The following is a 22,100-nucleotide window of genomic DNA, read 5'->3' on the forward strand; positions in this document are numbered from 1 at the left end:
TCGTGGGTTGCAAAGTAGAGCCACAAATCAGTTATGCACTGTCAGACCTAACAAGTAAAACACACTGTACATTTCCATCCGGACAAATAAACAAAGCAAGACACAGTGGCCCTGGCAATACTTTCCTTTGAACCTTCCGACGTGCTGGCGTGCTCTGAAACTTAATTGTAGGTAAGCATGGGTATGTTTCACGTCATCAGCAACCAGTGATCATGGCAGTGAAAAATGAAGACAACCTCAGACAGTCTGGGAACATCCAACACGTTACCTCGGCAGCATGGAAAATGGGGTGCACTCATGCAATAGGCTCAGATGGGTGCACAGAGGTCCTGAGGAAACCTCAAAAGGTTTTGCAGGGAAGTAGAGGGCTGTGACAGTGGCAAGCCCCATCCCAGCTCCCAGTACCACCAACAACAGTTGCTTACTGCGGGCTGTAAGTTAGGGAACTGTTATAGGCCATTTCTGCTATGTTTGTTAGAAGTCACCCCACTGTTTCTCTCGCACATGGGCAAGCACATTAGAATAAGCGGTAACCTCAAATTCTTTCTAATTTGCAAAAAATGCTAAATGAGCCACATGTTTTCATAACTCAGTTACTATTAGCAACAAACTGTTCTGGCATCTCTCAAATTACGTCCATGCCTCCTAACCCACAGTGGTAACTGTCGGCCTGGAGAGAATAGAAAGTGATACTCCTGAAACATCCATGATCATGAGAACTGCTGTCGGATTTTATTAAAAACGTGGAGTCCCAGGCTATTACCATAGAGATCCTGGGCCTGGAAATCTGTATTTGATTGCTGGGGGTGGGGATTGGGAAATCATTGTTGTAAAGCAGACAGGCACTGGAAATAGAGGACCAGGCATGTACCAGAGCCCAGCGGTGACACAGAGCAACTCCTTTAATTCCAGGCTCAGGGGACCCAGCACAATGATTGGTAAGTGGTGGGTATTGAGGAATGTTTGTTCATCCCTTTCGGGGATACAAGAATGCAGAGAATACCCTGATTCTTAGGTTAGGCACGTTGAGGAGCAGGAAGAATGTAATACACAGGAAATAATGTGACATGACAGCTTTAGATACACTCACTGGTGTTCTGCCCTATGGAACGTGTAATACAGAAGGGTTGTAGAACTGATTTACAGTCAACGTCTTATCTTACCATAACATAAGGAAGCATAAACTCCTTTAAAACACGGTATATCAAAATGTCTTGCTCATTGGAACACAGGTGCCACTATCTTGGTCGTTAATAAGAGAGCCACTCCCTAAAGAATGTGATCTATGCCGGGAAGGAGGCTGGGTTTCTAAAGACTATGGGACACAGCTGTGTCATCACCTACAACCTTCAGCCTTCATTTACGGGAGAGAGAAAGAAACGTCCATCTTAGTGAACACAGCTTTATTTGGGGCTTTTCATTTTTTTAAGCTGAGCTTCATCCCAAGTAATAAATTCCCATCACTTTCTGATCTCCTTAGCCTGCTTCATTTTTCATCACGGTACTTGCCACTCCCTGAAATTATAGGTTTATTATCTGTCTTGTCCACTGCAACATAAGCTCTATGGGGGCAGGCCTCTGAGTTCCTAGCTTGAAACATTCTGCAATGGTTCTGTTGATGCATATTGAAATTACACTTAAAGTCTTGCTATAGTTCACTTCTTTACTTCGAAATCAACTGAAGTCCACAATCTCTCCCAACTGTGCCCTTTTTTTCTCTCTTTCTCCATCCAGCTCCCTGGAGCACAGGTACCACCATCTTGGCCATTAGGAGGAGCGCCATACCCTAGAGATGGTCTCTGGCTAGAAGGTACCTGGGTACTTATTCCTATATGCCAAGCACCTAAACCTCACTGCCACATAGTAGACACTCCACAAGCATTTGTTTAATGAATAAATTAGACCCACGGCCTACAGACCTCCTTCAGTCTCTAGGACTAAGAGTAGGGGTGGGCAAGAAGTTAATGGTCTTAATTTCCTAATTTGATTAGGTCTGGTTGGAGAGGAAATCAGAAATCAGAACTAGTGCTGAGGTTTGTTTTTGTCTTTTGGATATATATATATATATTTGGATATAATTGGGCAATCGACTATAGAGAGAGGTAACCCTGAAAATGGTTAAAATGACAGAGGATAAGAGCAGACATCTCTATAAAAAATGTGTGAGATACAAAGTTGGTTAGGAGATGAGCTGGGGTCAAGAGGCAGACGAAGCACAAACACTGATTTCTTCTCGCCTTCAGGGATCCATTAGAATTCACAGCAGTGGGTTGGTGGGGAATGAGTCTTCCCCAGGGCTGTTGTTTCCTTTCTCTGAATGGAGCCCAATTAATGTAAAACACCACACCCCTCACTCCTTCTTCCCCGGGAGTGCAGGGGACTGATTCAAATAAGTCAGTGGGCACGCGGGGCTTGGATCAGCTCCGTCCTTCTTCCTCTCGGGAATGAGTGGCCACGGGGAACTCTGGTTCCCCTGGGCTCCACGGGATGGGTCCCTGGAGGCTGGTGGCGGGGGAGGAAGGCTGTCCTGGTCCCTCTGCAGCCTGTGCGCTGGTGGATACCTCTGCCTAATTCTGAGCTTCTGGATTAGCAAAGCTGCTGGGCAAACAAACCTGCAGCCTGGCCTCCAATCTGACCCCTTACAGTAAGGAGTTGATGAGGTGGCTTCCCTCTTTATTGCCTTCTGAACTTGGCTGTGGAAGAGACGGGGCAATAGAGGGTCCTGCGAACTATGACCTGGGTGCCAGCCACTTGCTTTTATGTATAATGTTTTATTAAAACATAGCCACGCCCATTTGTGTACGTATTGTCTACAGCTGCTTTCACCCGGTATTAGAACTCAATAGTTGTAGCAGAGACTCTATGGCCTACAGGCTAAAACAGTCACCATCTGGCCCTTTACAGAAAAAGTTTGCCAACTCCTGTTCTGGAATCTAGAGGAATGTTAGAAGAGCACGTCGCTGCTAGAGTGCTTTCAGGTTCAAGGGCAAAGGGAAAGTCAAGGGAACGCAGAACTCAATTCCAGCAAGCAATGCTCTCCCTACGCATGCTGGGAAGCAGAGTGTCCAACCGAGGAAGACGGTGTAACAGGTGGAAACTCAACTGAGTTCTCCTGAAAGGTAGGGGGCACGAGCAGAGGGGAATGCTTCGCAGACATGCATCCCATCACAGCGGTTAAAAGGAAGACGTGGATCTCAGGGCCCAGAAGACGAACAGAGACAGAGACTTGAGGAGCACAGAGCAGAGGTGCTCCTGGAAGCACCCTTTTCAGCGACATCAACAGTGTCTTCAGGGACTTCCTGGGCGGTCCAGTGGTTAAGACTTCCCCTTCCAATACAGGGGGGTGCGGGTTCGATCCCTGGTCGGGGAGCTAAGATCCCACGTGGCTCGTGGCCAAAAAACCAAAACATAAAACAGAAGCAACGTTGTAACAACTTCAATAAAGACTTTAAAAATGGTCCACATCCAAAAAAAAAAAAAAAAACTTAAAAAAAAAAAAGAAAGAGTGTCTTCAGTCTGGGAATCTTTGGAGGGTGATTCCGCACCCTGCCTGGGGCTAGGCGATTTCACAAAGTACACAGCAGGGAAAGAGCTGTGTGGCGCAGGGTTGAGAGACATCTGTGAACAAGTGAGCGCGGAAGGCATGTCATCAGACGGCACGCACGCCCTCGGCGCAGAGCTGAGACACCCAACTCCCAAAGAGGAAATGAACAGTCAAAGGTTGCAGGCACGTAGGAAGGGAAAGGAGCCCCCTCTGATGACACGTGCTGTGGTGGGTCTGTGCTGTGTCACCCCGCAGAGCTGCAGCCACGCCTCCCAGAAGTCCCGTCCCTGCACGTTCCAGGCTGAGGTCGGCAGGGGAGAAATCTGCAGGCAATCTGGAAGGTTCGGGGAAGAAGCAGGCGGTGAACTCTGGAGGCTGGGGGGCACCGTGCTTCCCCATGTCCTGGGCCAGGCAAAGGGCTATGGCAAAGGGCGCCAGCTGTCGTGCGTCTCTCATGTAGCCAGTGTGAAGCCAAGGAGAGGCAGAAGAGGGCGTCAGGCTGTCCTCACGGGTGCCCGCTGGCCCTCGCTCTCCCCTGCTTCATAATCAGCTTTCCTTCCTCATCTTTACCTGCCGACCTACGTCAACTTCAGCCCCAGCAACAGACACAGAGGTACAGCCTTCCGCAGACTTCTTCACCAGCTCCTGCTGGGATGTCAGGTCTCGTTCTGATAATGAATCCCTTTCTCCATACCACTCAGTCTGCTCATGCTTCTCTGCTCAAACCCCACCTGACACACCTGGTGAAGGCATCTAAATGTTCCAAGAGGGCAGCGACGTATACAATTCCAATTTCCCAAAGAGGGGACTATATGCATGAATGCATAACACCTAGATTAACCTTTTGCTGGGATTTTTTTCTCCTGAGTCAATTTAAGTTCACCCATTGTGGACTCTGGAAGCCGGTACCACCAGACTGGCCTCATCGGACTCACCGAATCCAAGGAGATCTTCATTTACTCATCTTTCCTCTGATACTGTGGCTGGCAAAATAATGGTCCTCCAACAATGTCCACATCCTAACCCCCAGAACCTGTGAATACGTTACCTTATATGCCAAAAGGGACTCTGAAGCTGCGATTAATTTAAGGATCTTGAGATGAGGAGAGGCTCCTGGAGATGCCGGTGGGCCCAATCTAGTTACGTGGGTCCTTAAAAGCAGGGGACCATCCCAGGCGGCAGTCATGGGACATGTGACTGTGGAAGACTCACCAGTGATGCCATGTTGCCAGTTTTGAAAGCAGAGGAAGTGGGTCACAGTTAAGGGATGTGGATGGCCTCTAGAAGCTGGAAAAGGCAAGGCCTGTCCCCCCTAAAGTCTCCAGAAAGGAACACAGTCCTGTTGACACCTTGATTTTAGCCATTTTAGCCCAGTGAGACTTGTGTTGGACTTCTAACCTCCAGAACTGGAAGATAATAAATTTGCATTGTTTTAAGGGCTCAATTTGTGGAAATTTGTTGTAGCGGCAATAGGTAATCAATACGGACTTCAGTAAGTGACTGCCATGGCCTTGACTCTGGCTGGTCCTGGGTACCCACCTATGTCTGGGATAACCGTTCTTGAGGGCCGAGGGTGGCTTCTTTCTTAAAGGTGATGGGCACACGCCAGGGTTCACATCCTTAAACAGTGAGATGAGTGGGAGCTGACACTGAAATAATGCATCTTCTGAGGCCCCTGCAAGTATGTCACCAGTTCCAGTGTGAGGTAGCCCCTGTTGCTGAAGAAACCAAACCCCAGAGAACCCTTCTGGCAGAGACTATGCAGAATAAAGAAGTTGGGGAGGATGGTTTTTACACTTTAGTTAACTTAAGAATTGTGGTCTTTGAACTTTAACACACAATGCCAAGAGATATTGATTTTTAGGCTTTAATTCCTTTGAACTTTAATGTCTTTGGACTTCAACATGAAAGTGGATTTAAACTTTGATTTTTAATTTCTCCTTGGGAATTTGGTATTTGGTGGGGATTATATTAAAATTCAAAGCATCTCTACATTGCTGGCATTTCATTACTTGAATGTCTCTGTTCATTTTTATCTTTATGATGATGCTTAACATTATTGCAAAACCTCTGATATGCTATGTTGGATAACATGGCTGGACATTATGTGGGATAAGAAATAAATCTGGGTTTTAATTTTAAATCTTGGGAAGACAGTGACCCCGGATTGACTGAAATAATGTGCTATTCTGACCCATTTCAGTACCGCTTGGTATAATTTATAAAATGCCCACCAGGAGTCCCAGGTGAAGACCAAAAAGCCCCAGGAAGATGGAAGAAAGGCTACTTTGACAAAATGCTTGCCTCCTGCTTTGGAGAGATGAGCCATGCCTCTGGCTGATCACAGAAATAAAATAAGAGAAAAAAAAAAGGCTGGAGGATGTTAGTGGGGAAAAATGCTTCTCCTCTGTTCCAATGTCTCCTTCCATAAAGGGTATTTGTTACACCCCAGAGTTCTTTTGAAATAGTAAGCCCACTGGCTAACAGACACAGAGTAGTGCCTCCAACCTGGCTTCCATCGGCAGTAGAGATAATATTTAGTAATATTTACACTTTGTCTACCAGACTCATGGTTTTGGAGGCTAGAAATCCAAGATCAAGGTGTCAGCAGGCTTGGTTCCTTCTGAGGCTGTGAGGGAGAATCTGACCATGCCTTTCTCCTGGTTTCTGGTGGTTTACTGGGAATCTTTGGTGTTCCTTGGCTTGTAGAAGTATCACCTCGATCTCTGCCTTCATCTTCACATGGCATTCCCCCTGTATGTGTCTGTGTCCAAATTTCCTTTTTTCATAAAGACATCAGCTATATCAGATTAGGGGCCTATCCTACTCTAGCATCCTAACTTAACTAATTACATCTGAGTCACGTTTTGAGGGTCTATGGGTTAGGACTTCAACATATGAATTTTGAGGGCATATAACTCAACTTTGGAGCCCTTTGGAGACTAGGCATTAAATCAAATGACCTAATGCTAGTAAGTAAAATAGTTAAACTGAGGCCTGTCTCCTTAATTAAAAGAAAAGACTATTTGGGTACACGAAGCATAAAATGAAAAAATACACTCTGCTCTTGGAGAAGTAGAACTCTTAAGGACACTTGCTTTCAACCGAAATAAAACTTATTTATTAAGTTTTATGGTTTAATAAAGATTGTTTTATTATGATTTGTAAAGCATTCTGAAATCTTTAGTTGGGCATTTCAAAATTTAGGTTATTTCCATCTTTAGGGAGAGAAAAATTGCATTAGTCAAGCCCAAAGAACAGGCAGCAGTTCTAATCAAGGTTTATTTGCTTAGGAACATTTCAAGTAATGGCCAGCATAAAATAGCTTCAACTGGATTTAAATAAAATTCTGATCATCATCTCACAGTAATTATTGCATAGGAAGAAAATTATTTATTGCAAGGCCTAACAGGCAGTGGCAAAATATATTCTGCTATGAATAGATACTGAAGTGCAAACAGGCAGCTGTTTTTTTTAAGCAAGCATGGTTAGGTGTTGAATGTAAATGCATGTAAATACCTCAATTTTTAACATTTTATTATTGTTCAAACTGTTTGCCAAGGAATACTCAGTAAATAATGTAAAGTTCTGCAAAGTCATTTAGTTCTTTTAGTCTTTTATTGTTTATAATTTGTTGCTCTCGATCCTTCTGGATATAGAGCTTAAGTCTAATCTAAAGTCTGGTTTATAAACATGCTTTATTTTTTTTAAATCACTAAAATTGTTCTTTCGAACATTTGTTTACAAAACATCCTAGTTTGTAAATATCTAGAGACAAATTCAAAGCGTCTGTCACCCTCCCTTCCTCTATAATTTTTTTTTCAATGCACACCTGTTTTCACAAATTCACTAACAGGCAGGAAGGAAAATACAACAGAAAAAACTTCGTGTACTAGAGGGGCCTGGGATGTCTTTATTCCTTGCTGAACGATTAGGTCTGCCAAAGAATTACAAAGGAAGTAATGGGCAGAGTTGTTTGGTTTGAATCACTGTTTTTTTGATCCATGCACAAGTTTCTAACCTAATTCCAAAAAGGTTTTGAGGAGGGTCCTTGTGACAACAGAACTGAAGTGATCCTTTTACCCTCTACTCCACCCTCCAAAGCCACCACCTCTTTTTTTTTCCATAAATTTATTTATTTATTTTTGGCTGCGTTGGGTCTTCGTTGCTGCGCGCGGGCTTTTCTCTAGTTGTGGCGAGTGGGGGCTACTCTTCGTTGTGGTGTGCGGGCTTCTCACTGCAGTGGCTTCTCTTGTTGAGGAGCACGGGCTCTAGGTGCATGGGCTTCAGTAGTTGTGGCACGCCGGCTCAGTAGTTGTGGCACACGGGCTTAGTTGCTCCGCGGCATGTAGGATCTTCCCGGACAAGGGCTCGAACCCGTGTCCCCTGCGTTGGCAGGCAGACTCTTAACCACTGTGCCACCAGGGAAGCCCGCCATCACCTCTTTTTATGCTCGTCTAGTTAAGCTTCTAAAACATGGACACGTTTGCCAGGACATCTCTTTTAATGATTAGCAGCCAGTAACGCCAGGGTGTGACAGTTCACAGCAGGGTCCCCAACCATTACAGCAGGCGCTGGCAGAAGCATCAAGGTGGCTGTGCTGGTGTGGGTTAGCTGACCGCCAAGCCTGCACGTGCAGATGTCCAAGGCTTAGCACACACCCGATGCCCACAGACATTCAAAAGCATTTGAGAAATGAGCAGCTAAGGAATGAGCGAAAGGCCCGCACTCACAGAGGAAGGCTTACTGGAGGAGAAAGTTCATCACACTTGGGCAGAGACTGAAACCGAGCAGGACCCGGTGGGGCTCCTAGGCACGGAAGCCTTTCTGTGTCCCCCTCTCCCTGCCCCGGCCCCGTTCCTTGTTTGTAGGGAACGGACTGCAGCTTCCATGACCTTCCCTGGGTCCCAAAGGGCAGATTCAAACATTTGCTAATCAGAGAAGGGAGGGAACATAGAGACAAGGGAGGAACAGCCAAGAATCAACAGTGCAGCATTGGGGCAGGGTGCTGGTTCACCTCAAGGAATATACATAACGATATCTTTTGAGCTCTTTATAGAATTAAAACCCCCAATAAATGGAAGATGCCAGCATTCTTCATTCTCGAGAAGACCACCTGAGGCCAGATTAAAAGGAACCAGAGAAGCTCATCAAGAAGATCGCCTGAGACCAGATGAAAGGAGTGCAGGCCCTGCACACACCCTAATCTTATCAGCAACCCCACCTTTGAACTATGGCTATAAAACTCCTCACCAAATGCCCCTGGGTTAGGATGCACGGGGACACACAGGAGCCTGCTGTGTCCCCTTGGCCTGGCAAAGCAATAAAGCTATTCTTTTCTACTTCACCCAAAACTCTGTCTCCGAGATTCGATTCGGCACCAGTGCACAGAAGCCGAGTCCAAGACTCTCAGAGGAGAGGAAAGAGGATAACACATAAGAGAAATGGAGGACTGGATAACCTTGAAGTTAAATTGGGTTGGCGGTACTAAAATCGTGGCTTCTCAAAGCTCTGCGGGAGCCAGCGGAATCCCAGCTCTCACAGCTCACTTTGGCGGTTGACCATGGCTGGTGCTGAAGATGAAAATGACTCTCTAAGCCTCTCGGAGGTGAATCCCTTCGCCTCATTTGACTTTTTCTTCAGGCAGTGGAGTCAGCTTTGGCTAGATTTGCATCTTGCCACTCCGTTTAAATGGAAATCAGCGAGCCTGGCAGGCTTCCAGGCGGCCCCAGGTTTCCACCAGCGTGGAAATTTAGAAGGCTTTGTCACTAAAGACTGACCTGCGGGGGCGATTCCTTCCATGCTGGATTGCTCTCCTAGATGCTTGCCTCGGACTTCCTTTCCTAGAGGGGTAGCTTGGCCAACGTGCTTGTTGTTTTTCAACAGCATCCACCGTGGCAATTCCCAAAACCAGGAGCTTCAGCCAGTCTAAATGTTTTGACAACCTAGTTTTCTTTGAAAAAGGTGAAATTCATGCCTGAAGTTCAGCCGGGCACAATAAGACCCTGCCTCTGGAAAGGCAGAAAACATCTATTGAAGTAGCAACCACTGTCACGCTGAATCCATTCGGCTCTGATGGCTTGGATGGCGTCATGGCAGAAGACAGCATTTTTTCTAGGAGAGAGTCTGGGCCACAGGCTCATGCTGATCAGGAAACAGTGGGTCATGATTTGATAATGGGTGCAAACTTTTGTTCTCCTCAAAAGGAGCAGAATAAGAGGCATACGCTTTCTAGGTATAACAAGTCCAAGCATCTTTCCTACAGCCGAAGCTTCACCAGGAAAGGAAACTTGTGGACATTCTGAAGAGTTTCTCTGCCTTTGATGTCTCCAAATGGGGCTCACACAGAAATTTTTGATGCTGCTCAGGGGCACATAATGAGTGACACCCAGCATCTGTCAGAAGCAGAGCTAAAGGCAAGGGAGGCGCCAGCCTTTGTTTCTTTCATAGCAGCTTCAAATATCACAAGAAGCGCAGGACGTGCTGCGGTAGACAGCGTCATGGGGCACAGGCACTGCTGCCATCTCCTTTCTGATTGAAGCCATCAACTCCTCAACCTTTTGCATGGGGCTGAGTTTCTCTGGCAATGAGATAAGCCACCACAGAGAGTGCTTCAAGACAAGGGATTTGTGCTGGAGCAAATCCAAATTTTGGTAGAATCCAATTCTTTTCAAATCAGGAAATGGATGCGTAAGTACACAGCAGGGTGTTCCTTTAGTTGTGTTGGCCTCATACATCCACTGGTAAGGAAGCCAATGCACGGAAGCACCATGGTGTTTGTTTTCCATCATGCACGTTGAGTCCTTTCACTTGCAGGCATTTCCAGTTTAAACATGATCCATAAAAATAAGCACAGGTGTTCATAACTTTAATGGCAGGGTATGCTTTCAGTTATTTCACTCATCCCCAAACTATCCTACACATCATAATATGTGCATAACAACAGTTTTTCCTTCCCTAACCATGTCACCCCATGCTACTTTAGTGTGAAACATTACTATCATAACACAACCCTTGACAACTTTTTTTTTTCCCCACAAAGACAATCCTCCACTTAAAGAAAAAAAAGAAAAGAAAAAAAGGAAAAAGAAAAAACAAAAGGAAAAAAAATTGGGAGTCTAGTTCTAATTTAGCTAAGAGTGCAAAGGAGATGTGACAATAATCTTAAAGGGTGTAAGTTAAAGAAAATATGCTGCAGCTGGGAGTCCTGACCCAAGAATGAACAAGTATTTATGACTCTAGCTTCGGTAATGTATTTTCTTAAATGAGCAGGTGTGCATATGCTCATCAGCATAGTTTCAAGGAACTTTTAGAGTCGAGACAGAAGGTCAGTGGAATCATGGATAATTAAAAGATCCTTCTCTGAGAGTCAACCTTGCAATCCCCTTGCCAAATACTTGAAGGAGTACTTTGATGAGCCAGAAAACAACTATCACATAGAACAGCAATATATGCATTTATATATATAATCAAGAAGAGTGATTTGAAATTCTGTACCGAGACCACCGATACCCATAGCCCTCCAACAAGTAAAACTGCACATTTAAAAAGTGAGGGGCAATAGCAAATGACTAATGTTTCCTGTATCCATACATATTCCACAAAGGCATGTGCTAAATGCTTTACATTTTTTCATTGATTAATCCTATGGCTCTATAAGGTAGTTACCATAATTATGTCCATTTCACAAAACTCCAAAGTCCTATGCTCATGGAAAGGCTTTCTCTCATGATCACTTTTGAGAAATTCCTTAATCTGTAATATTATATAACCTGGGGGCTTTTACTAGGCATAAATATTTTATCCAAGAAATTAACTGCTAAGTACAATAAGCTCTCTATTGTTAACCACACTCCAAGCCAGAAATATACACCTGATTACCAATAACTCACATGCCCTGTCCTTTCATCAATTATGATTAATGTCATTCTAATGATGACCCATGGGTATTGTAAGATGTCAACTACTTCTAAATCAAATGACAAAGACTGAAATACGGTCATTGAATTTTAGGAGGGTTATGTTTACTGGATGCTAGTTATTTAATATGACCCATCTACCGGCGTGACACCTGGTACCCTTTCATTCACGTTTGTTATTTACAGAGACACATCGGGACGACTGGTGTTATTAGCTCTCAGAGAGGCCGGGACCATAATACTTGGTGAGCACATTGCGACCGTGCTGGATGATGGGAAATTTATCTGAGAGTCAGTCATGCTGTTAATAAGGATTCTGACCTGTGACCAGCTCCCGGATCTCCAAGTCGGTGGTCTTGCGGAGCAACCTGACCAGCGCCGGGATGCCGCCACAGTTCTTCAGGGCGATTTTGTTGTCATCGTTGGCTTTCCCATACACCAAGTTTCTCAACGCCCCACAGGCACTACGGTGGACTTCCGTCATCCGGTGGTCCAGCAGGTCCACCAGGAGCTGAATACCTCCTTGTCTCCTTATCTGAAAGAGCAAAGGAGAAAGGAAGGTTGCCTTAGAGAGGATGATTTCACTATTTAAACCCCAACAGGTTTCCCATATGAGGTAGTTGCTATCAATACAATTAATTACGCTGAACTGAATGAAGGCCTTTTACAAAGTGAAAAGAAAACAAATTATTGCTCTCTTTAGATTCTGTTGCTTTTACTTGTTTTAATATCCTACCAATAAAAATTCAAATGCATTTCCTTTCGAGGTGCAGAATTTTGAAAAGGTGATTTTAACCTCCTAATGGGTGTCTCAGCCATTTCTCTCTATAAAAATATGCCACGGGCTTCCCTGGTGGCACAGTGGTTGAGAATCTGCCTGCTAATGCAGGGGACACGGGTTCGAGCCCTGGTCTGGGAGGATCCCACATGCCGCGGAGCAGCTGGGCCCGTGAGCCACAACTACTGAGCCTGCGCGTCTGGAGCCTGTGCTCCTCAACAAGAGAGGCCGCGATAGTGAGAGGCCCACTCACCGCGATGAAGAGTGGCCCCCGCTTGCGGCAACTAGAGAAAGCCCTTGCACAGAAACGAAAACCCAACATAGAAATCAATCAATCAATCAATCAATCTTTAAAAACAAAATGCCACATACTCAGGACATGAAGCAGATGGACGGGCAAAAGAATGCTTCTCACTCCTAAGACTTATTAAATGTAACCGCTGTCTTAAAGGGCTGCAGGATTGCTGTACAAAATGTGAAAATTATGCTTAATAGGGGAATGCTCCCAACCTTTCAAAGGAACCAGAAGCCAAATGAAAAACCAGAAATGACACAAGTCTTTTCATCTGAGAAGACCTGGAAACTAAGAATGTCACCCACAATGGCAGCTGGTCTGAACACTAGGACCAAGTCATGTTCTGCTTAACGTAGGTATTTGATTAATAACAACAGTAAAATAATATTACATTTGGGTGTTCTTTTTACCCAAAGAAAATGTTTTTTTTTTATTTTAAATAAGTAAATGAAAAAAAAAGAAGCCCTTGCGCTATGTTTCCAGATGTGTTTTCTCCTTGCTGTCCTTTAATAGCCAGACCCATTTCAAAATTTAGACTGCAAACAAATTGTCTAGTTAACATACAGACCATTTCATGGAGTTTTCATTAGCAGAGCTGTATTTGAATATTTCTGCATTTGGAAGAAGAATACATACAATTCACTCAGTAATACTCAGTAATATTCTTTCCTTTTTTTAACCTCAATATCCCTCAGGGGTTGAAGAATTATAATTTGGCATGAATGGATATAATCTGACACCTTCCCTACTTAGTTTTCTGATTACAGAAAACTCATTCATCCCATAGATGTGCAGGGGCACAGGGCTGGATCCCCAGACTCTTTCAACGGTGCTCCAGTGCCATGCTCTCCAGGAGGCCACTCAGCTACACTATTTAAAATTGCCATCTGAATCACACCACCTCCCTAATCCAGCAGTCTTGTTTCACCTTAATCTATCATAGAATCCTTCATAGCATTTGTCCTAACTTCTTTATTACGTTTCTTGTTATTGTCTGTCTTCTGCTAGAATGTATATTCTTGGAAGGCAAGTCTCTTTGTCTTGTTCATTGGTAGATCCCCGTCCCTATTCCAAGTGCAATGCCAGGCACATAGTAGAAGTTCAGTAAGTATTTGAGTAAATGCGGAGGGAGCGTGGATTACTTGTTACAGCAGTGTTTCTTTCTCAGGTCAGCTAACTCAAAACTGAGTAATATTCCTCTTTAAAGGAAAACAAAACAAACAAGAAGCCCTTTTGTAAACATCTAAGAATGTCTCCAAGGGGCTACTGCAGCTCTTCTGGGACCAGCTTACAAAAAAATGAGGATGCATGTCTCACACATAAAGTGGACCATCTCATGATTCAGAATATGCCTGGAGGAATTATTTTCATCCATCAACCAAATGAAAACAGAGCAAGTTGAAATCCTCCCAGAACTCATGGACTCTAAGTCCCTAATTTAGAAAATATGACTGTGGTATCACACCTCCTGTGAGATCAGGACCAGGGACAGAGGAGAGGAGAGGAGACCTCCACACACCTCCACCCCCAGAGGGGGGCAGGGGTGTAGAGACAGGCGTTCATGTCCCCAAGGTGCCTGTACAGTCTGCATTGGTGACAGCACCGGTGGAAGGTGGCTAAAGGGACCATTGGGGCAATTAGAAAAAGCTACCAAAGGATCAGAAAACCACTTTTTCTCAACTTACAGTTTGACCCAGGGCCTGCTTGGTACTCACCCAAGAGAGATGAAGTCTATTGCTATACACGTGTCCCGTAAATACATCTGAGCTTTAACACATGCATTTTATTTTTATTTCCATTTGTACAAAAAAGGTTAAACTATGAATGTCATTTTCTCAATATGTTTGTGTTTGCATGTATGTGCTGTATGTTAAAATTATCTAGGTTCAATTATTTTAATAATGATGAAACTATTATAAAAGTGGTAATAAAGCCATTCTTACAGTTCACCAATTGGTTATGTATTAAAGGTAAATGGTACAGTAAATCCATCTCTCTACCTTAGTTATTCTGTATATTATAGTTAAGATTCCTAATTTATGATAATATATTTCCCATTTATATAACTTAATGAATTAAGCTATTAAAATACTATTCCAAAGCTTTAAAAGGGAAAATGTATTCAAAATGAAGGCAATATCAATTCTTAATGTATGAGAAAATGCTGTTTTCAGTGTGACCCTAATGAATGCCATATATCCAAATTTATAATGAAACCTTCAATCCTATTTTAACCCATTTAGAGCAACACAAATAAGATGATAAACTTTTTCATTTGCTCTTATTTTGAGGGTCACCGAATCATCAATATAAAAAAACTTTTGTTTTATTGGGACTGAATTTTACCTAAGCATATGAGAATCCTACTTCAGTTTTCTGAAGCCAAACATTCGTCAGAGTTGACCGTCACAGACGTGAATGTGATGGTCAGGTCCTTGGTTCTGCCCCTCCTGCAGCCTCCCCGCTCCCAGCAGGATCCGAAAGAGAGCCGTAGGGCAGACTTTCCATTCTCTCGCAGGGTCTTTATTCCTTGCAGGACCTCTGGTGGTACGGATGGGTCCAATGCTGCCCTCTTCACTTCCCCTCTGCTTTTCCCCTGGATCCTCCCTCTCTTCGACTTCTCCTGGCATCCAATTCTTCTAGTTTCTTCTTGTGTCCAACCTTAAACTCTTATAAGGCTCCAAACAAACCCACTGTAAACATTAACAAAGTACAACTCTCTTTGAAAGATGATCAGGGGAAACTCTCCTTTTTAAAAAGGTACCTTTACTTCCTGTCCCACTATTTTTCCTTAAAGCAGTCTATTTTTCTTTAATCCTCCCCATCGATCACTCCACATCCAAGAGACGGGGCCCTTGTTTTGGTCCCCATGCTATCATTCCAGGCCAGTGCACCCTTACTTCTTTCTCCCTTCATCGTCCTCATGCGGAATTCTTCAAAAGTCAAATCTTAAGAAATTCTAGGTTTACTATTATTGAAACCAAGTCAATAAAATACTATATAATATTATATCCAATCTCTACAAATCATAACAAAATCAAATCCACTAGCAGAATGCCTGTCATAGAGTGCCGAGTCAATAAATATGCATCAGATGAGTGGAAGAATGGTACAGTGCTTATCGTATGTCAGTTTCCTTCTCTCTCTTTAAAAAGTTTTTTTTAATAGACGTTATTTTTCAGAGCAGTTTTTTGTTCACAGCACATTCGAGCAGAAAGTACAGAGATTTGCCATGTACCACTGTCCTTACACATGCACGGTCTCCTCCATTACCAACATCCTCCCCAGAGCCCTACATCTGTTACAATCTGTGCACGTACACTGACACACCATTATCACCCAAAGTACACAGTTTACATTAGGGTTCACTCTTGGGTGTTGTACATTCTGTGGGTCTTGATAAATGTATAATGACATGTATCCACCATTATTATAGTGTCACATAGAATAATTTCACTGCCCTAAAAGCCCTCTTTGCTCTGCCTGTTCATTCCCCCCCACCTCCTCGCTAACCCCTGGAGAAACCACTGATCTTTTTATGGTCTCCACGGTTTTGCCTTTTCTAGAATGTCATCGAGTGGGATCATCCAGTAAGCAGCCTTTTCAGACTGGCTTCTTTCACCTAGTGTATGCATTTAAGATTCCTCCATGTCTTTGCACGGTTTTGACAGCTCGTGTTTTTTTAGTGATGAATCACATTTCACCGTCTAGATGTAACATAGTTGATCCATTCACCTACTAAAAGATATCTTGGTTGCTTCTAAGTTTTGACAATTAGGAAGAAAGCTGCTATAAACATCTGTGTGCAAGTTTCTGTGAAGACATAAATTTTTAACTCCTTTGGGTAAATACCAAAGAGAGCTACTGCTGGGTTGTACAGTGAGAGGATGTTTAGTTTTGTAAGAAGCCACCAAACTGTCTTCCCAAGTGGCTGTACCATTTTGCATCCCAGCAGCAGTGAATGAGAGTTCCTGTTGCTACACCTCCTCGCCATCATTTCGTGTTGTCAGTGCTCTGCATTTTGGCCATTCTACTAGGCTGTAGTAGTATCTTATTGTTGTGTTTCTTTCTCTTTTCATTCTGACTGTGTGATTCCAATTTATTTACATTAATACAAATGATTGAAAAAAAACTATCAATACTGAAATACATATAGGGAAACAATAGCTTGAGTTGGATCTGGACTGAACAAATCTCACATCTCCTACTTTCTTGAACTTGACAGAGAATGACTGGAAAGGGCTTTTCATACATAATCTGATTAGCCAATCTTAAATTAGTTTATTAAATGATTCTTTGATACATGGTCCACTTTAGTTCCTGTGCCAATAGCTCATGTTTATTTCTCTGCTAAGCTGTGAACTTCAGGAATTTAGATGGAGAGAGTAATCTATATAAGAAGTAAGAAAGTTGGAGGCTGATGAACCCCATACCCAGGGGAAATAAAAATGAATTAACCAATCAAACAAAGCAAAACTTCACCCTGCTACCTGTCATTTTAAGTTGTTTACAAAGAGAACCTTCTTAAACCTAATGTAGACAGTCTCTTGGGGATGAAAGCTGGGATGTATGCGCCAAGAATCAGTAAAGCTCATCCAGTTTGCACCAGGGAAGAATGAAAAGAGCTTACATACCTTTGCTATCCAGTTCACTGTTTAAAAGAGCTTTTTTCAATTTAAACTCTGGAACTAAGATTATCTAAAAATCATTCAGGAGTAGGATGCAATGGTTTTCTTCTTTGTCCTTTCATAACAAGGCAGAATAGATATAAAACCCTTTTAATTCAGAAAACAAATGGTTGGGCAATTAAATTAAATACAAGAAAAATGCGAGTAATGCAATAACACCCATTGCAAAAAATGGGGCCTCACCATTTAATGGATCTGGTGCTCTTAACATTATCTGCATTTATTGAGAAGAAACTATATTTACCAAATGAATTAGCTATTATCATTAAGTTGATATCAACATGGATGAATAATTTAGAACATACCCAAGTAAAGCAGTGTGTGTATGTTAATGACAGCCTTCATAAAATTTTAATGACGATGATGACGCATTATGGGGTGGAAAAGTTATCAGGGAACAGGATTCCTCTTGGGAGGTACCTGTCTTCATTTAGAAAAATAGTATGAAAGGTTAGTTTGAGGATAGTGAGACCCTGAGGGCATGGGCTACAGGTGTTCATGGCAACAAAAGAGATTGCTCGCCTACTCTGCATTTAAAAGGGAGAGGAATTTGGAGCTGGGATTAGAAGAGAGAAGAGACTGGAGTAGCCTTTTGTTAACCTACTGGTTGGTGAGATAAGGACCTCAAACAGCTAAGGACCTGGGTATACATTTCTCTGCCTCTCTGGGATCTAGTCCACTGGAAGCAAAATGGATATATTTTCGTGCCTCTGGTTTCGTGCTAAAAGAAACTAGGCTGGACCTGTGATGCAAAGTAAATTTAAATCCTAGTCTGCAGGACTAATAACACATAGTACTTCCTCTTGCTCTAGATATTTATGATCAAGGCACAACGTCTGGGAACTGGTTTATAGAAAGCTGACTAAAAAGAAGTACTCAGTGATTTCAGTAAATTTCCAATTAACTGTTATTTTTCAATGGTGTTGGTTAGAAAAATTGGCAAAAAAGATACAGTTGTTTTATATTCCTTATGAATGTTTAAAAATTAAGTAACTTTCTCTGCTTAAAAAGCTACTGGAAGATACAAAGTCTGTAGATCTGAAACCAGAGGCTTAACCAGAGGTAATTGAATCTCACTGTCAACTTTAATGCAGAAATTGCAAGGTTATCAGTTTGTAAAATACATATTTTACCTCAACGAACTCCACCTCTCATCCTCATAGTTAAGCCATCGGAGTTTCTGTATAATTTGAGTTGATGTATGTACATGCAGTTGCCTCTGAGTGAAATAGAAGTACAGTTCTTAAAGACTAAAATCTTTTTCGGTTTTATGATAGAAACTATTTTTGAGAAGTTTGAGAGAAAATACATCTCTCTCTACAGTTGTGGGAAATGATCTACTTTCTCCATTCAACAGGTAAACCAAGATGAATTATGTTTCTTTTTAAATTATGTTTTAGGAAGAGGGTCTATTGTGTTTTGGTGGTGCTGGCTATGAAGCTGGAGCAACTGGGTTCAAATCATCTCTCCTCTTAAAACCCGTGTATCCCGAGGCAAGTTACTTAAATGTCTGTAAAACATGAACAAAATGTGAACCTGTCTCATAGGGTTGTTTTTAGGATTAAATGAAATCTCAAATGTGAATTATTTAACAATGAGCTCAGTAAATATCTGTCAAGGAACTACCCACTGTATCAACTTGTTAAAGGATGTTCTTAATTGACTTATTACCTGGTCAATATATGACTCAACTTAATAATATGCTCATATAACATAGGATAGAATCAGTGAAAGGCATATAATTCAGAGTTATAACTTCATCAATTTCATTGAGTGTATAAACTGAATATTATTGAATATGTCATTAATCCATTCTGGTATACAACTAATGAGATTATATAAGGGATATATTTATTCTAGAATGAGCTGTGTGAATTGTATTGGTCATGTTTAAGAAATAATATCAAAGTCTGCTGTATCAATATTGAACCCCTGAGATATTTTGCTAGATATATTTCCAAGGGAAGTACAGTGAATTAATTGATCTACATTTTAAGAAGAACAGAAATGCAATGGTTTTTTTTGTTAGAGTAACTGAATTGACCAGGAAAAAAAAAAAAAAGGCATTCAAAATAATTTTGAGGTGATACTAGTTCTGGGAAAAAGAGAAATTTTTTTCCTGAAATATAGAGAGAATTATTAGGCAAAAAGAGAGAAGGACCATGTTTTGATTTTAACAAATTAGCCTCTAATAAACATAAAAAAATGCAACCAGCAACAAAACATATAACCAGTAACAAGTTAAATGACTGTGAAGGTTTTAGTTTCACGTAGATTTTCCCAGATGCTACTCATGTGCCATGATGTAGGATGAGTAGGAGTTTCGGTTTCATCTCTGTGTCTAGCAGAAAGCTCTTTGGTTTTTGAAACTGACATGGAAAGAATAAACAAGTCTACAACTACATTATTATTGTTCTTTGAGTTCCCTTATTTTTCCAATCCAAAGGCCCCTACACTCCTAGAATCTTTGTCACCCTGGACAGATTTCCAAATCCAGCTCCCACCCCACCGAACTTGACCTCAGCTGGCACTGAAGACCATCACAGAGGTAACCGCATGAACTTATAAGAAAATGGAAGGGGAGAATCTGAACATGTTTTCCCTTTTTTTAAAAAAAAAATTATTTATTTATTTTTTATATATTTATTTATTTTATTTTATTTATTTTTGGCTGTGTTGGGTCTTCGTTGCTGCGTGCAGGCTTTCTCTAGTTGCGGCGAGCGGGGGCTACTCTTCATCGCAGTGCGCAGGCTTCTCGTTGTGGTGGCTTCTCTTGTTGCCGAGCACGGGCTCTAGGCACGCGGGCTTCAGTAGCTGTGGTACGTGGGCTCAGTAGTTGTGGCTCGCAGGCTCTAGAGCGCAGACTCAGTAGTTGTGGCGCACAGGCTCAGTTGCTCCACAGCATGTGGGATCTTCCCAGACCAGGACTCGAACACGTGTCCCCTGCATTGGCAGGTGGATTCTTAACCACTGCACCACCAGGGAAGCCCACCTTTTTTTTTTTTTAAACTATCCTCAATTTAAGAGAAGTAGCTGATACTGTACGAGTTATGTATTAGTAAAAGGTTCCTGTCCATATCTCTGGTTAAAGAAAACTATTTCCCATCAAAATCTCTGAAATGATCTGTTTTACAGCAGTTTGAACATTCATGTTTTCATCACTCTCATTATCCTATCATTTAAAGAGATAAAGGTAAAAGGGGAAAAGCCCTTTCTTTTGGTCTGAACGTGAATCATTATTCCATCCAGCGACGCATTTTACAAGACACTTTAAAAGGAAAAAAACACCTGAATCATTGCAAACAAATTACATATACCAGAGTCCTTGGCCCTTCCGATTCCCCTCTTGTTAACTGTGATCATAAGCAGAGAAGTTTTCTAGACGCTCCCCCATTGCAGAATGAAATACAGTCAGTCTAAGTGGATGAAAAGCCAGCAGCAGGATTCTCTACTGAAAAATGTGCTGCCACCCGTGAAGCGGGCAGGAGGTCAAAAGGGGCCTCAGAACTGTGCATCTGGAGACTGAGAGCTGACACCCTCCACAAACACTCCCGGGCGCTCAGGATTGCTGCGAGTTTCAACAGTATTCTGTAAGAGCACTCAGGAAAGGCCCCTCTTTTCTTTTTTAACAAGCAAGAATTCCAGGCGATTCCACAAATTCGTTTTCTAAAGATGCCACTCAGACACACCCAAATGTTCTAAATATGGCTAATGGTTTCCATTACCTGGCGTAAGTTTTGAGCTGTCCTTGCAGATACAAGATACAAAATCACTAAGTAGTGACAATTACAAAGAATGCCTCCAATAGAAGTCTCCCTTATTGTGTTCCAAACTGAACTCAATCTAACATATCGTAAGTGGCAACACTAAACTCAGATACTTCAGCATCTCAAAAGAGAATTTTAGATGAGCGCACATAAACTTTGAAAACACAAACCTGTGTAAGGCAGATGTACAACTTAACTATTTAAAAATTATTAAAAGATCTCAGCTACTATATGACCCAGCAATCCCACTACTGGGCATATACCCTGAGAAAACCATAATTCAAAAAGAGTCATGTACCAAAATGTTCATTGCAGCTCTATTTACAATAGCCAGGACATGGAAGCAACCTAAGTGTCCATAATCAGATGAATGGATAAAGAAGATGTGGCACATATATACAATGGAATATTACTCAGCCATAAAAAGAAACGAAATTGAGTTATTTGTAGTGAGGTGGATGGAGTTAGAGTCTGTCATACAGAGTGAAGTAAGTCAGAAAGAGAAAAACATATACAGTATGCTAACACACATATATGGAATCTAAGGGAAAAAAAAAAAAAGGTCATGAAGAACCTAGTGGTAAGACAGGAATAAAGACACAGACCCACTAGAGAATGGACTTGAGGATATGGGGAGGGGGAAGGGTAAGCTGTGACAAAGTGAGAGAGTGGCATGGACATATATACACAACCAAATGTAAAATAGATAGCTAGTGGGAAGCAGCCGCATAGCACAGGGAGATCAGCTCGGTGATTTGTGACCACCTAGAGGGGTGGGATAGGGAGGGTGGGAGGGAGGGAGATGCAAGAGGGAAGAGATATGGGAACATATGTGCATGTATAACTGATTCACTTTGTTATAAAGCAGAAACTAACACACCATTGTAAAGCAATTATACTCCAATAAAGATGTTAAAAAAAAAAAAAAAGATCTCGGGATGTGAATGCAGGAAGCCCACAAATATTACCCCCAAAGTTTTCACTGTTGTACAGATTGGACAGTCCCTCTTTGACCCATGGTTATGGAATAGCTAGTCTGTTCAGGTGCTGGGCTCAGAGTGGGGGAGATGGACCAGGTCCTTCCTTTAAAGGCATCCACATATCTGTAG

At 42.3% G+C, this 22,100-nt stretch overlaps 1 protein-coding gene across 1 annotated transcript in view; it reads right to left on the reverse strand.

Moving 5' to 3' along the window:
• Positions 1-22,100, reverse strand: part of CTNND2 (catenin delta 2) — a 942,908-nt gene that overhangs the window by 213,943 nt on the left and 706,865 nt on the right. The window contains 1 exon segment of the mRNA XM_082382599.1: positions 11,785-11,998. Coding sequence (XP_082238725.1) covers positions 11,785-11,998 — 214 coding nt within the window.

This window comes from Balaenoptera borealis (assembly GCF_965194805.1).
Source record: "Balaenoptera borealis genome assembly, chromosome: 2".
NCBI classification, from domain to species: domain Eukaryota; kingdom Metazoa; phylum Chordata; class Mammalia; order Artiodactyla; family Balaenopteridae; genus Balaenoptera; species Balaenoptera borealis.